This window comes from Emydura macquarii, unplaced genomic scaffold, assembly GCF_026122565.2.
Source record: "Emydura macquarii macquarii isolate MOO-44397 ecotype Brisbane River unplaced genomic scaffold, CSIRO-AGI_Emac_v2 contig_2768, whole genome shotgun sequence".
NCBI classification, from domain to species: Eukaryota; Metazoa; Chordata; order Testudines; family Chelidae; genus Emydura; species Emydura macquarii.
The window spans coordinates 8,401,546-8,418,074 of record NW_027132905.1 but is presented as its reverse complement, the minus strand read 5'-3'; the positions used below and the strand labels follow the sequence as shown (position 1 = coordinate 8,418,074).

General features: G+C 36.7%; 1 protein-coding gene across 6 annotated transcripts in view; it reads right to left on the bottom strand.

The window, feature by feature from the left end:
- Positions 1 to 16,529, bottom strand: part of MACROH2A1 (macroH2A.1 histone) — a 64,500-nt gene that overhangs the window by 23,672 nt on the left and 24,299 nt on the right. For 4 of the 6 annotated variants that reach the window (XM_067567136.1, XM_067567134.1, XM_067567138.1 and 1 more), the window contains 3 exons: positions 8,635 to 8,741; positions 6,574 to 6,771; positions 3,516 to 3,626 (listed from right to left, as the gene is read on the bottom strand). In XM_067567136.1, coding sequence (XP_067423237.1) covers positions 3,516 to 3,626; positions 6,574 to 6,771; positions 8,635 to 8,741 — 416 coding nt within the window. The remainder of the gene's footprint in view (positions 1 to 3,515; positions 3,627 to 6,573; positions 6,772 to 8,634; positions 8,742 to 16,529) is intronic. The other 2 variants (XM_067567137.1, XM_067567139.1) reach the window with 1 other exon arrangement.

Genomic DNA, 16,529 nt, shown 5'->3' with positions numbered 1-16,529 from the left:
GCTTTGAATGTTTATATTGCAAATTTTTTATTTTCATAAGAGCACCCAGAGCAATTGGAGGTTGCTTGAAATAAACTAAAACCAATCAATATTTAAGGAAGAATGGTCTCTATCGAATAATTGTGATTAATATTTTGCACTTCTATAATGCTTTTCAACTGAATATCACAAAATGCTTATCATTAATGCATTAGGCCTCCTATCATCCCTGTGAAGAATGTATGTATGTATCTCCATTTTACAGATGGGGAAATAGATACAGAAAGATGAAATGATTTACAATATGTCAATGGCATAGCCAGACTTAGAACCCAGGAAACATAACTCTCAGTCCCCTTTACTAGGCCCCTGAACACATTGTCTCTTCTAAGTATGAGGGTAGCTGCATTTTGAGAGGTCTGAATATACATTTTGCACAGAATTCCACAATTCTGAAAGGGCAAGGTAGTGCTAAACAAAGCAAAACCAGGTCCTCCCTTTCCTTCTCAGTAACTTTCCATGACTCACATTTTAAAAAAAAAGTTAAAAGAAAGACATCTTCTCCTTCCCCCATACCCTCTGAAAATAATGTACAGTGGGAATTTCTAATAAATTACAGCACTCATCACATCGTTGGGTTGCATTAGTATAAAATAAGTATCTGCTGTGCCAAGTAGACTCTTAGAAAATTTAATTAATACCATTAGACACTGATTTTAAAAAAAAGTGGGGAAAAAACCCAACTCAACAAAACTTTAGATTCTTTCCGGAAACACAGTGTCAGAGTTAATGCCTTTAGATAAGCTTTTTAAATCAAGATTGTCTTTTTTAAAACAGCAGTTGCATGTAAAAATGACTTAGAAGCATTTAATTGATTCCAAGATAATGCACTATTTATAAGTAATTTGTAAAACTTTCAATGTAACAAAAGGAATTATTTGAAATTTCAATGGGTCAAGACAAAAATGATTAACAATAACAATTAGCTCCCAGTCTGCTAACCTGCTTGCCCTCTACAGTACAGTAAGTAGCTGAGCAACAGACATACTGTAGCAACCATGAGCCTTTCTTATTCAACTGAGCTGTGCAGAATGGGCCTAAAACCTCGGAGCTGTTAACTTCCATTCAATCTGTGAGTGGTGAGGGTGCTCAGCACTCACAGGATCAGGCCCAGTGTCCTGGGCTTTTTTCTCATCATAGAAAAAATACACTATGTTCAATCATGAGGAAAATACAGTGGGACATGTTGTGCTGCTCAAAAATAATTTCTGGGAAATGCTTCTGAAAATATTCCGAAACAATGAGCTAACAAAACAAACTATTTTTCCTGTCTTCTTGTTAAATGAACATATTCAAAGATAATCACTTTTTAAACTCTACAATGCAGAGTGCTCTTTGCCTTTTAAGCTTTCTGTGTTTTCAGGCTTAAAAAGGAATGTATGAAAAATCAAATTAGTTCCCAAAATGTATTTTTCTAATAAAAAAAAAAAAATTACCAAGATAGTAGATTTATTATTTGTCATTTCACACGAGGTTAAAATGCCCTCTTTTTTTAACCTAAGATGGAGAGTAGGATTTACAGAATTCTTATATTCATTTACAATATGGTGTTTTATGACCTTGATTTTTGCACTGAGCACTCACTGCTGTTAACAATAGTTCCTAATATGGGGCAAAAGCAGAATATAGCCGTTAAAACATAGAGGATGTATATCAATATGTATCCTCTCTACATCAGCAGTGAAATGCACATTTTAACTGGGTTTTTCTTCATAGGAGGTGTAATTTGCATCAGGTTTGCATTTTTTCCCTTTACTGTATTGTTACAAATATGAGATGGGCAAACTCTTATTAATGTCATGTGACCATGTTACATTTCCTCCCATCAAATACAACCACTGGGAAACAGCTCCTTCATACATGATTTTGTGTTGAACTTACACAGGCCTTTTTTTTTTAAATGTAACTTCACATGTGCAGAGAGGAGCTAAAACCAGCAAAACTGGGCAGGGGAATTTAATAGTGAGAGCAATGAGTGGTTCTGTCCAGGAGTTAAAACTGCCCAGCGGGAGAAAGGAGCAGGGCTGCACAGAGATCCTATGCCTCCTCAGGGACCTGTGTTCCACATGAATAAGGAACCCGTTGTCTAAAGCTCTGTGGGGTTGGTAGTTTGCACCCTTTCACCAGCATAAGTTTAGAAATCCCTCACTGTTAAGGGGACAATGGAAAGTAAACTCTGCAAGATAAACCCATTGTATTTGTTCTTCAAATCAAAGCAGCACCAGGGCCCAGAGCTGCTTATTATTAATTGTTTGTATTATTGTTATCACTTAGGAGCCACAGTCGAGGACCAAGACCCCCATTGTGATAGTTGCAATACAAACAGTGAACAAAACCAGTCCCTGCCCCAAAGAGCTTTCTCTCATTGAACTGGATGGCAAAAATCCCACTGACTATGTTGGCAACAGGGTCAGGTTTGTGATGCATGACATTAATTCCTATTATATTATTCTTATTTTGAACAAAAGGAATCAGTTCCAAAAGCCTTAAATTGGTTGCTCTGTAGAGAGAATATTTAGTTTATAAACTTTGGATTTTAACTAAAACTAATCCAAATGTTTTAAAATTGAATATTTTCAAAGGCATTCCAGCGGAAGTGACCAATCTCTCCCCTCCAAATGACAATCTGACCATGAGTGTAAATTGCATGTAAAATACAGAAACCATTTGCAAAAAATAAAATAAAGTTACTTGCATGCCTAATGAACTTAGCAGACAAGCTGTGCAACAATAAATGGTGTACAGTCTTGATATGAAATGAGTAAAAGGAGACGTTCCACAATGGGACAAAAATGGTTCATCACTTACAATTTATAATACAATGATTTAGCCACTGAATGGTAAAAGAAAGATGCAGTATTACTTCAAAATAGTATATCACATAAGTTGAAGATTGGTTTCAAGAAAAGAGACCAGGTTCATTTCTTGAATTAATAATATTTCTTTTAAGTGCTATTTTAGCATTGAAATCCTACCACACCAACTCCCAAAGTATATTCACAGGGTAAATAAGATTGTTGATAAATAGTTTTTCATAAAAGTGTCATTCATTTTTGTAAACAAAAAAATCTATTATAAACAAGTATTTTAAATAGGTTTTGATAGAAGCAATAAAGTGGGCTGCTCTTTTGTAAAGCCATTTTGTTCTTAGCAAAATGTCATCATTGGGAGAAGCTAAGCTGTAATAATTATGCTGTCTAATACAAAATTGTGGAAAGTTTCATAGCAAGCAAAATTTCACTGCATCAGAATGGTTAATTATACACATGAAGACCAATTTATTTTTAAAAAATGTTTTCAAAAATGATTTCAGGGGATTTCTTTGTTAAAAAATGCTTATCCAAATCTGCTCTGTACTGCATGTGCAGATGAACTACAAGACTAGGTTAATGCCAATCAAGCAGAGACCTTTTCTGGGTGCATCTCCTAAGCAAAATTTCAAGGTAGGTATTGGTTTATAAAATGCACAAACATACCTTCTGGCCAAGGAAAAGACTTTTGGTGGACAGGACTGTGAATCCATCTGCGGGAGTTCCTTCTGTTGTACTGTCAGCACTTGCTGATTTGCTGACTTCTCCCTGCTTCTTCTTGCAAAAATATAATTAATTAGTTAACTGGAGACTGAGAAACGTAGTTCAATAATACTGATAAATATGATATGCCATACGCACACACATTTATTATGCTATAAACAATAAATGCAAACAATAGTATTGGATTCTGTCCTTTAGTCATGTGTGACTGATTAATGTTAATAAAGGCAGCTATACATATGAATCCAGAGGAGAAATGACCTCAATGTTTGCATGTCCAGAGGTCCCCTCTTGCCTATGAAACCACACAAATCAGAGAACTCATGACTCTTTACAAATTTCCCACAATATTTTAACAATATTCTAAAAGTGCAAGTGCAAAAGGTCAATGTATCGTTTGCATGTATAAATGGACATTCTTGGCATTCATAAGAACCTTCTTCACAGATAATATCCTGCATCTATGCATGAAAGTGGTCACTCACAAATTTCACAGTTGTGTTTTCAGGTACCCACTAGAAAATTTGGCCCTTATTGTAAACAACATCAAGAAGGTATTCCATTATGCTGTATGTTAGACTAGAGGTATTGTAGGCACTGGCTGAAAAATTCTGTTTTTCAAACCTGACTCAACTCATCTTCCATTATTTCCAGGAAAATTACACTGTTTATTCCATTGATTAACTGGATCATTTAACTAAAACAACAGGTATTTGGCCTGCATCAAATTACTGGAAACAAATTAAAACTGTATCATTTTGACGGGATGTCTGTGTTGGTACTGGAACAACCGCTATAGCAACTAGCTTAACTGCTGCCAAACTAAGAGGTAGGAATATTTTATTTCAATTTGAAATATAATTTGAAATAATAATGTCATTAAATATGCATTGCTTCAACAACACATCTGTATATCTGCTTGGTTTGGTAACATGGCCTGTGAGTAAACAAATAAGGTGGCGAAGATGCAGGAGTATATTTCTGTTTCTAGGAGCTGTAACAATTCTTTACATTATACAAATGTTTTGAAAATTAGATGCTCATGTGTCCTATTTCAATTCCCCAGGAGTTTATTGTTAGTCAAATACTAGTATGGTAAGCAGACAACGAAGTTTATTGTGTGGAAGAAAAACAGAACCCCACAACAGAGTTCCTGCTTTTGTAATCAAAAGTACATGTTTACTGATGATGTTTTGAACAAAATCACTCCGCTGAATTGGTGGAAATCATTAGCCAGGCACCTTGAAACAGAATTCCTTCAGTTGCTAAGCCAACTTTTCACAGTATTAGCTGCCTCTGCAGGCACAGAGAGAATATGTTCATGGTTTGGTATTATTCATTCAAAGCTAAGAAATCAACTGGGAGTTGAAAAAGCAGGAAAACTCATATTTCTGTTTCAGTCTATGAATAAAAATGACAGTGGGAGGGGAAGATGAGAGCTAGTTGTAGAAGTTTTAAGGACAGTGTACATTTAGAGTTGTGATGACTTGTCAGAGTTAATTAAATCTGAAAATTAAAAAAATAAAAGTTTAAGGACAGCCATCAGCCGGCAACTCGGGAGACTGCTGCAATTGCAAATGTGAAACATTTATGTAACATTTAAGATTTAGTTTAATAAAATATAAATGCTATTGTGTTTGTGTGTGTGATTAGTTCTTACCATTCCTAATATACTGCTGCTGCATCTGCAGCTTGAAATAGGTAATGAGTATTATGTACTATTTCCTAAATTAATAAAAATCAAGTTATCTAAAAAATTACACAAAGTATACCCTCCTAGATGTTGTAAAATGCTGTACTGAGTTGTAAATTAACATATTTTAGTGATCAGATTTGCACCATTGTTTAAGAAATATGTGAAGAAGTGTCAGTGGGAAACTTGATTTAAATCAATGATTTAAATCGCCTTGATTTAAATCAATCCACCCTGCTTGCATGTGTAATTTTTCACAATTTTTTTTCATACACTAAACTTGGGATGTATGCACATGAATTAGAAAGAAATTCCGAAACTCTATAAAATGAAACTCTAGTAAAAAAGTTAAAAAATCAGTTTCCCTATTTTATTACAAAAAATGTATCATCTGGTCCTCCCCCTCTTTCTTCTTCTTCTTCTTTGAATGAAGTACGTTAGGACTTTAGGAATTAAAGAAATCTCCAGTTCAAAATTCAGAAGAATCTCACTACAGAAATCTAAAGATGCTGAATAAAAAATATTTATGTCACTAGCTGTGGTGAAGCATTTGTATTTTGCGAATTTCTCCATTGCAGAAAGATCTAACTCCCTGCTCTGGTAAAATCCTCTAAACCCATCTCTGAATTTCAATAAATTAATTCAATGAGAAGAGCCTTATTAAACCCACTTTTAAAATATATCCTTTACTTTGGAATATTAATGATAAGATATCTAAGAAAATCAGCAAACTAAAATATTATAATTTTTCTTAATATCTGCAACTGAAGGAAAATGATATTGTTCTAATGTGATTTTTGTTTTGATAGAAATATCCAAATTCTCTTTTTCACAAATATATTCTTCTCAAATATTGATACCTCATGGGAAGTCCAAGTAAACTTAAATTGCCCCTCTTAGCCAGTGGCAGAGCACAGGCAACCACTCCACAGCTGCCACTACAGCCGCTATATGAGACTTTGGAATCCATTTAGTTCATTAACCCACTAGACACAATCCTGGCATGCCACAGCCACAATCTCCACCTCCTCGGACCTATAGAAAATGCCTCCACACAGAGGATGCAATATTCACATCTTGTACAATGCAGATGTGCCTGTTTGACTGATCTTCATGCTTTGAAACACCTTGGGGAGAGGGCTGTTATTTGACCTATCGTAGTTGCTTATGTGACTATTGAAACTGCTAAACCTGGCCACACCCTGAACTGGAAAGTATCCTTTAGTATATCACCTTGGTCTCTTTGATTCTCCAGCTATAGCAGCTCCTGCCCTGTGTTTCGTATTTGATAAATACAGATTACTCTACCTTGGATTTCCTTGATCCTTTCTTGCCTCCTGCTTTCTTTGATACAGTTTTCTTCTGTGAGGGGGATTTTGCTTTCTTAGCTGGGGGTGGAGTGATGATGGCTTCCAGTTTTCCTTTAGATCCCCGCTTCTTTGCCAGCAGTTCTGGGTGAATATTTGGTAATACACCACCACTGGCTATGGTGACACCTTTCAATAGCTAAATGCAAAGAAAGTAGCGAATAATGAAATCCAGCATTTACACGTACTGATAAAGAACAAGCAGCGTTTATTAATATGCACTGTATTCTGTCTGGTCTATTCCTAATTATTTCTTTATCTATCTCAATAAATATATCTGAAGAAACTCTTTCCACATGATATGACGTTGGTTATACACTGAATTTAAACTGGACAATTTAGTCAGAAAATGCACAGTTTCTTCCATGTTGCTATGCATCACTGGTGTCTTTAGTGTTCAAACACCATTAATTTTTCACCTATGCTGTCAAATGTGTACAATGAAGACTAAATTATTCAGATACAGATTAGAGAGAAAATAGGGCAGTTACATCTGTGAACTCAGGAGCTTTGCAGGGCAGTGTGTGTTTGAGAGGGAGCCCCTTAGCTCCACACTGCAGGGAGTGCCTGGGGCAGGTGGGGCCTATATTGGCATCTGAACTTGGCATTTCCCTGAATTTTTAAAAACTAAAGAAATTAACAGACAAGAAACTTCAGGTGAAGGGTAACATACATATATATCCAGAAACGTTACCGTTAAAAAGAATCTAAGGCTTTGTCTACACAAGCACTTTCGTCGGTCAGAGGTGTGAAAAACTGCCCTGACCGACATAAGTTTCACTGACAAAAGCGCTGGTGTGGACAGCGATATGCCGATGGGAGATGTTCTTCCACTGACATAGGTACTGCTGCTCACTGGGGGTGGTTTAATTATGCCAGAAGGAGAGCTCTCTCCCCTCTTCATAGAGAGGCTACCCGGGAAACTTTACAGTGGTGCAGCTGCAGCAGTACAAATGTGCCACTAGAAGGTCTGTAATATAAATATAGCCTAAGCCTTTAAAAAAATGGAAATAGAACAGTTAAGAGAAAGAAGATAAATATTCCAATATATTAAGATTCCATGGAAGCTATTAACTAAAAGTACATGGGAAATATATCCAGTTGCATATTCTAAAGACAACCTTAACTCCACCCTCCAATTTATGCCCTGGGACAGACCAGCATCAAGATTTCACTTGGATTAGAGGGGGTGCAAAAAGTGACTTAAAGCCTCTTTTGCATTCTCCATCTTGATCTGTGCTGAGTGCTCCTTGATTGCAGCTCAGGACCTATAACGTAAGGCCCCTGATCCACAAAAGGGATGACAAACAGGGCAGTGTTATGGGATTTCTAAACCAAGTAGGGAAAATGGATGGGATAGATAGTTTTTTTCAGCTAGTGGAACAGTGGATTGCAGCAGGGACTTTTTCTTATTATGTGTTTGTACAGGACTTAACACAAGGGGCTGTGATCCTTGCTGATGCTTCTGGGTGATATATTCCAATGCAAATAATGATAAACAATAAACACTAGTTATGTCTGAATTTCTTTGACTACTTTAAATATGTCTTGTAAATAGCGATGGAGAATCTCAAAATATCCAACTCTCTTACTCCTGAAGTCTAGTCCCAAATGGTTATTTAAGAAAGTTTTAAGACCAAAAAAAGAAAAATATACATCTACCTAAGCAGGATACACAGAGGAATATTAACTCAAAGGAACTGACTGTCTCAGCTTCATAGAAGGCTTTACCTAGGTGTCGCACAATGAACCTAGATTATGCCCCAGAGGAGGCAACAGTTGTGTCATATTTCCTATGATTGCATATTGTATTCACTGAAACATGTAATTAAGATGAGTACTTTAACTTTTATGTGATGCGTGCATGAATGAATAAATGAACTGGTTCCCAGTGGCATGATCAAGAAGCAGAGGTCTTGAATTACAACTGAGCAATATGGAAGGACAATTTAAGAAACCCTAAAGGAAATCCTGGCCCTCACATGATGGAGATTTTTCTTACCTGATTTAATTCTTCATCATTTGCTACAGCCAACAGGATGTGTCTAGGAGTGACTCGACCCTTCTTGTTGTCCCTCGCTGCATTTCCAGCCAATTCAAGAATTTCCGCTAGGGGAAAATAAGCCTTTCTTAATTAAAATATGATCATTAAAACTCAATGGGCATTTGATGAACAGGGCTATAAGATGTCAATTCTCTAACAGTTAAATAAGTTGATCCAATAAAGGATATTACCTCATCCACCTTGTCTCTCTAATATCCTGGGAGCAACACAGCTACAACACTCCATACAAACAAATATTAAAGCATTATATAGTAACTCTTGAGAATAATTTGCGTCACTTGGTCATGGAACACAATATAAATGATTGAGGATGGGCTCTAATTTTGGAGGCACAGAACTGAAAGTTTCACAAAATGCATTACTGCACTTACAGATCTGTGAAGATGTAGCAGTGCATGCCACACATTTGAGATTAGTGTAACACAAAGGGCTGGATTCAGATCTTTTCTTAATTTTACACTAGTGTAACTCCACTGACTCCCATGGAGTTTCTCCTAATTTGCACCAATGCAAGAGAGAGCTGGCCCAACTTGTTTTAATCTGTCTCATGGGAGACTGAACTCGACAGTTCTCACTGTCTCTTTTTATATTTATGCCAGTAAAGATTAAATACCTGTTTAAAGTCCTAATATCTAAACTATATTTATGTTTCATGACCTCCTAAATCAGCAGCCTTGATTCTTGACTGTTGAGTTCCCAGAAATAACTTCTTGTACATTTTCTAGGATTTTTCTATTGCCAGACTTCAAAGTCCTGTGTGTACATAAACTAGAACTTTTTGCAGCACTCAGCATTAGCTGGGTGATGGCTTTTGTTCCTCATATATTTTTTTCATACTTGAATGAGATGTTTATTCTGTGTTTCTCATTTGTAGTGCCATTAGGTAGGTATACAGACATCTAAGTTAGGTTAGAGGCAGGCAAAATGCAAAATCTCTTTGCTGCAGCAATGACTTAATGATTTTTGTCTCTTCAAGAAAAGGTTTCTTCTCCAAGAGGAGAGGTAATTGACACATCAGGTTTGTTCACTTCTAGTAGATTATCTCTTTAGAAGAGATTTCCAATCATGTCAAATTGTATTTAGCTTTTGCATGTATGATTGTTTCTTGACTGGAATTAGGAGGATTAACTTGTTTCCGTGTAACTGTCCACAGCATGAAAGGCCAATGCTTTATCCACTAATTTATCTATCTCCAGCTCAAAAAGCCTCAGGCAAAGAATGTAAGGGAACCAGAAGTAATTAAAATAGAGAATATGGGGCACAAATACAGAAATTACAGCAACATGCTCGTGTTATCTGACTCTGCATTTAAATAACATTGCTTTCTCAGAGGAGATGAAAAGTTCGGTTTCTCTACTGCTTTTGCAAACTTGTGAGTGGTAATCTTTGAAAATGAGAAATTAAAGGAAAATCTCTTTTTTTCAGTTTCCCATATGATGATAAAGAATACTGAGCAGCAGGGCTACTGTACCTGATTCTTGCCTTTAACATGTAACCACCACGATGGATAAAAATCAATGATTTAAAAAAAAATTTAAATAGGATTTAGGATTTTAAATTAATACTTTTAAAATTTCTGTTTTAAATTAAATTTGAAAATTATGATAAACTATGTTAAGGCCTAAATTTATCATCACCTATTCAAATAATTTAAATTAAACACAAAAAATAATATTAAGCAGTACATATTTGCTACCAAGTTTTAAAGAAAGTCAGATCACTGATCTAGTGGAAGTTACTGGCTAAGCATCAGGAACCAGTGTTTGTTGAGATGCTAACCCAGTTTTTGACAGCAGCAGCCTCTTCTGCAGGTAGAGAAAATATTTTCTTCATTTTAGTTTATTCATCTAGCTCAGTCTAGTGACCAGTTCATTCAAATTTAAGAAATCAATTGGGAGTTGAAAAAGGAGGAAAGCTTGTATTCCCCTTCCAATCTATGAATACAAATTAGGTGTAAGAGAATGAGACCTACTAGTTCTAAAATCTTGAAGGACATGGTGACCAGAAATAACCAGTTCAATTCATTACAGATAATACTTCCTTTGTTTAATAAATCAGTTAGTTTTAAACGTAAACCATGTTTCCATAAACTTTGATCATTTTTTATGTAGACAGCATTTTTAAGATAGTTTTATTGAATAAAAAACTTAAAATGCTATTTTTATGTATTTTAATTTAATTTGAATTTCCATCCACAGAGCTGGACACAAATCACAAGTGAAAAAATTAATCATCTTCTAGTAAATAAAAAATGCATCATTCAACATTGTCTAACATAATAAGAATCTGAATAAAGGTAAATTAAGATATACTTTTGCTTAAATAAATGTATATAAATATAGTGTATCCTCCTGGTTAGCAAAAAGAAGCACCACATTTAGTGTAAAGGCTATACTTAGCTGTAAACAAATGCAAAACACAATTAAAACAGGTGATTGAAATCAGTCCACCCTGTAGCAACTGAACTGAATACACAATGAAAACTATTACATAAATTTGCTTTAATGGACAAGTGGAAGGGAAGAAACAGTATCCTGGAAATGAAAAATTATTATTAAAAAAAAAAAATCAATCAAAGCTCACATCATCAGATCCCTTTCCTGTAACTCTTCTGTAAATCTTAAAAAAGCAATACGAGATAGCCACAGTCCATGGTTTTACATTAGACTGATTTTAATATGATTCCTCAGCTACTTTTAATCACAACTCTCGTAATAAGCCAGTTATGATGCCTACTGGAAAACTCATAGCTGCTTCTGGTTGTTTTACAGTTCAGTTTCATCAAGGACTTCAGCAAGCTTTCAATATCCTCATGTTCTTACAGGGTGGATGATTTGAGTATGGCCCCAGAGAAAGAACATTCAAGTCCTTGGACTAGTGTTTGATCTTTCAGTATGAATTAATATACTTCATACAAACAACAATCAGTTAAATAAATCAGAACTAGTAGGATAAACACCTCTCACACCTGGATGCATCTCCCAAACCTCCACAGAGCAGCATAATACTGGAAATATGTTAAATTCAGTGGGGACAGATTCTGCTCTAAGTTACACCCAATGCATCCCCACTGATTTTGGTACGACCACACCACTGCAGTAAAGAACAGAAACACCTCAGTCCAGCCACTGTGCTCTTTATATGTGAGGGTTCAGCGCTGGCTGAAAGGTAAGGGGAGAATTAGCTGTAACACAGCATGCTACTTTCTGTTTGCCCTTGCCTCTCCCCCCAAACCCCAAGATCCTCATCTCTTTACAACATCAGCTGATGCTAACACTTGAGACATGTTATTCTCTGCGTCTGATCAGCATAACTATATAGACAGGTCATTTTGTAACTCAAGAGCCTAAGAAAGCGTTATGCCTGTAAAGCATGGAGAAATGTTTTATTTGTTCCTCATAAAACTAAAATGTCTGCTTCTTACAGTGGAGAACTGTTCTTGTAAGTGCTAAGCTCTCTTCCTTGGACAGGAAACTCATTTTGAAATTACAGTTTTCTAATGGTCCTTTAGGGAAGTTGAGGTACCCCACTTCCTTTTCAGGCACAGAAGGCAAGGAGAAAGCTGCACAGGACCACAAAAGGAGTGGAGTGGGGTGGGGGGCGAAGAATCTTTTCTGTTTGCTTCTCCCTATTCCTCCCTCATCACTCCAACAAGAATAGAGTGCTGCCAGTGTACTGAAATGACCCACAACGCAGCACACCAAAAGTAAGTTGCAAGCACTGATGCCCTGCCCTATGTACATACACCCCCTTTCATCTGAGCATTAGCAATATTACATGTAACTAGCACAGGCAACAGAATCCATCTGGCAATGATAGTAACTGAAGCTTTTAAGAGCCAAATCAAACCTCCAAATCACAACATCTCCAAACTTTAGGGGTCAAGAAGGTTCAAAATCTTCTTGGATCTGAATTATTTAGCTGGAGTTATTCTCCTCTAACATCAGTTTTACACCAAGTGTAACTTGAAAGATTTCAATGGAGTTTTAATCCTGTTTTACACAATTTTAAGTGAAATGAAAATCTGGTCTTTTCTCAATAGGAAAATTACCCAAATCTCCAGAATAATTCTGCTGAACTCTGGGGTGGGAGTTAACTATCCAGTCTGCATCTGAACTTTTAGGTCAGGCCCAATTCACGTAGTAACCTGGGGATAGTGCACGTTTGCCACTTACAAAATTCGAGTAATTAAAGAAATTTATTCCATTGTTGTTAAATAAAGACTTGTTAATTGAGATTTTTATAATTTTCAGCAAAATGACCCATTTTCTGCAGTAAATTAGATGTTTTTCAAAGTCCAAGTGCAAAACAATAAACAAAAGAACACTGTGAGTACTTGTCAAGTACTGTGCAATGTGATACAATTCTTGTGCAGTTATATTGGGTTCTTCTCTCATACTACTTAACAAAATAGGAGCAATAAAATGAAGCATCAACAAGACTAAACAAATGGAGTTTTTGTTAATGTAAAGTCTTTTTAAATTCCAAAATTGAAATAAAGTAACATCAGCTCTTTCAGTTTGTCTACTGAAAGAGAACACCTCCAACCTGAGAGGACAAGATTATAGAGCGAGTTGCTGAGCTCAGCATCAGCTCTCTTTGTAACAGCATTTATGTATCTGAAAGCGAATGTTTTCAAATTCGGAAGACGGTCGGCTGCTGATAACCAAAATATGGAGATGTCAATCTCCCCTGACTGTAGAGCACTCTGGATTGCATCAGGTTCCACCTTCCCGGTATACAAAGCAAACTCCTCTGCTGAAATGTCACTGAAGCCTGAAACTGAAGCGTAATCCTCCTTAACATGAGACATTACAGGAACTCTTCTGGGGTTGAAAATCCATACACATTTCAGGAACTTAATTGCAGGCTGCCCACTTTCAATATCATTGATGTACTTCAACTTTTCAGCTGAATTTTCAAGTCCAATGAAACAGGTGCACCAACTTGATACTTTAATCAGTTGTTACATTCTTGACATCTTTAGCCCTGAGAAACCTTTGAGTTGTTTCCTCTGAAAACTGAGTACGTGTCTCAAGGAAAAACAGCAGTTCTTCCATTTTCTCAAAAGCAAAGAGAGTGCATGATCTCTGGCTTTCCAATGTAGCTATTAAGTCAGTGATTGGCTTGCACATTTCCTTGATAAAATTCAACACAATCTTCAGCATTAAACACTGGCTTTCATCTGATAGCATTCTTTCAAGTTCTTGCAGTGAATGTGGTGCCAAGTTGCCACACATACCCATTTCTTCAAATCTGTAATAATACTGAAAGTGCTTTTCATGGTACTGTTCCATCTAGTTGCTACTGGGTCAAGTGCCACTACTGCACTGGGAACTTCTTGCCTGAGGTAATTTAAGTACCATCTTCCCTACCATATAGAACATTGTGAGACAGCTTTTATCAGTGCACTGACATCCTTGAATGGCTTACAAAAACTTTTCCCCACCAGACTGATTATGTGAGCAAAGCATGTTACATGGATGCTACCACAAAACAGTCTAGACAGTACAATTTTGTAAGCTTTTTTCATGTATGTGGCATTATCCATGTGAAAGACAACCACCCTGTTGTAAACAATTTCGTAACTATGCACAGTCTGAATGACTGCTTGAGACATGATTCTCTGATTTGTTTTCTACGTGAAGAGTGTGTCAGCAAGATAGGAGGACACCTTCTCGGTATTGTCTTTCATCAGTGGTGCAAGTAAGTTGTTAAGTACACAACAGCCATCGTCATCAGTCATTTCACTGAATATAACGGACACGAAGTTATCTTTCACTTTGTCCTTAAGTTTACTTCTCTCAATGTTGTAGACATCTGGAAGATATGCATCTTGAAACTAGTAACCTCCTGAAATTATATCACCATTCTTGACTCGAGTGTTTAGAAATTGGCATATGAAAGGAGGGTCCGTGTTAGATAACGGTATCTTTGCAGAGGTACAAGTTAAGACCCAGTCACGGACAGCATCCAAGTTTTCACGTTGTGCTATTGCGGTTGTGTTGAAACATGTTAAAAGGTACGTTGCATTTTTTGTAATTCTCCCTGCAATGCAGCTTTCCTCTTTAAATGCCTCTGTGATTTGGTGAGGTGGTTTGCAACTGTCGATTTCCTCTGATGGCCCAGAACATTGCACGTTTTGCAAAAGAGTTTCCTGCCATCTTCAAATACCTGTCCAGGAAAATCTTTTACTCTCTCTTTTGCTGGTATATTTGCAATGTGGGACCTTTGTCATGGCATTTTCTGATAAAATTGACCAATGCTCCCTTGATCCTCAGTGTGATCCCTTTTTTCACGATCTCTCTCTGTTAAGGGATATTAAGCAATATTATGCGACAATATGTGGTCATATGTTTTATGCTTAAAATTACGCGGGTGCATAAGTCCCCGAGGTGTACCCAGTGCACTTCAGACTACATACAAACAGCCCTGCTTGTATTCAGCCCTCCTGATCTAGGAGACTGACAACCAGACTAGGACATTGCCCAACAGATGCTGGAGCAAACACCTGCTCTTTCAGAAAGTGACATTAGTTGTTCAGCAACACACTTTTAAAATAAAAAATGTAAAAATATTGCACAGCTATGATTACACACATCAACTAGATTTTTGTGCATACAAATGAGCATTTTTAGATGCCTGCCTGGCCATTTGCACATGCACATACTGGTAGGCGCAGTCGTGGTAAATACATGTGCAAGTCTAAGCATGCAATTGCACAGGTAAGGATGGGCCTCTTCTTTTTGAAAATCTAGCTCTTAATGTCTCTGCAAAACAGAGATCACCTCAGTTTTTAAGGCCTTATCTGAAAGATCCACACACACAAACTTCAAGAAACTCAATTTATCTACCTCACAAGGCTAAAAATCTGAATTGATCCTGCTGGCTCAGTTTCACACATGGTATTTCAAGGAGTCTAGGTGCTCAGCCCACTAAGCTACCGATTAAAGTATATCCATTCAAAAAATAGAGTCAGTCTGAACAGTACCGTAGGCAGAATATACAGGAAAGGCCAGGAAGGGGTCTAAAATTTTTAACAAGTTCCTTTTCCCCATAGCTTTGAATGGGACAGAGGATCAAATATGTTCTGCATCCCCAAATTTGAATGCAATCAAGGCAGTAATTTACTATGTGCTGATTAACAGGTAGTCCGCATCCTGCACAGTTTCCAGACCTTCTAATGGCTGGTACATGAATTACATCAAAGAGATGGACTCCCTAAAAAGGCAGTATATCAACATGGAGAAATCAAAGAGGGCCCCACCCCTCAAAAGTCAAGGCAGGGTAACGCAGAAGAACCAGCCAGAACAACAACAGAATTAGAGCAGTGTTCAAAAGTGAGGGTACTTTAGACTTCAGCTAGTTGTACAACATCTTTATTTTAATCATTTACTCAAGCATTTCGTTTCTAAATGGATAGTTACTCTAGCAACCCCTATGTCAAGTGCCATAGGATGCTGTACATCTGAGATGCACCTTCTAAAAGAATCACATATCAAAATATGTATTTTGAAAAAACATTTCAGTAAGGAACACACAAACATCAGATGGTGTTTAACATTTAAGTGCCTGATTCTGCAACCCTTGTACATGATGAATAGCACTTTCTCATCTGAGTAGTCCCACTGAAAATCGAGAGCTAATCAACGTAAGGATTAAATAATTCATCTCTAGAAGTTCCACCACCCTACAGTTTTTTTAAGGTGTATTTATATTGCAGCTACAGATTAAAAAACAACATTGTTCCAGTAAAATAAAGGCTGTGAAAGGTGTATTGTTAGCAAGGAAAAGTGAAGTGGAATGTAAGACACCAGTTTGGACATTATGTA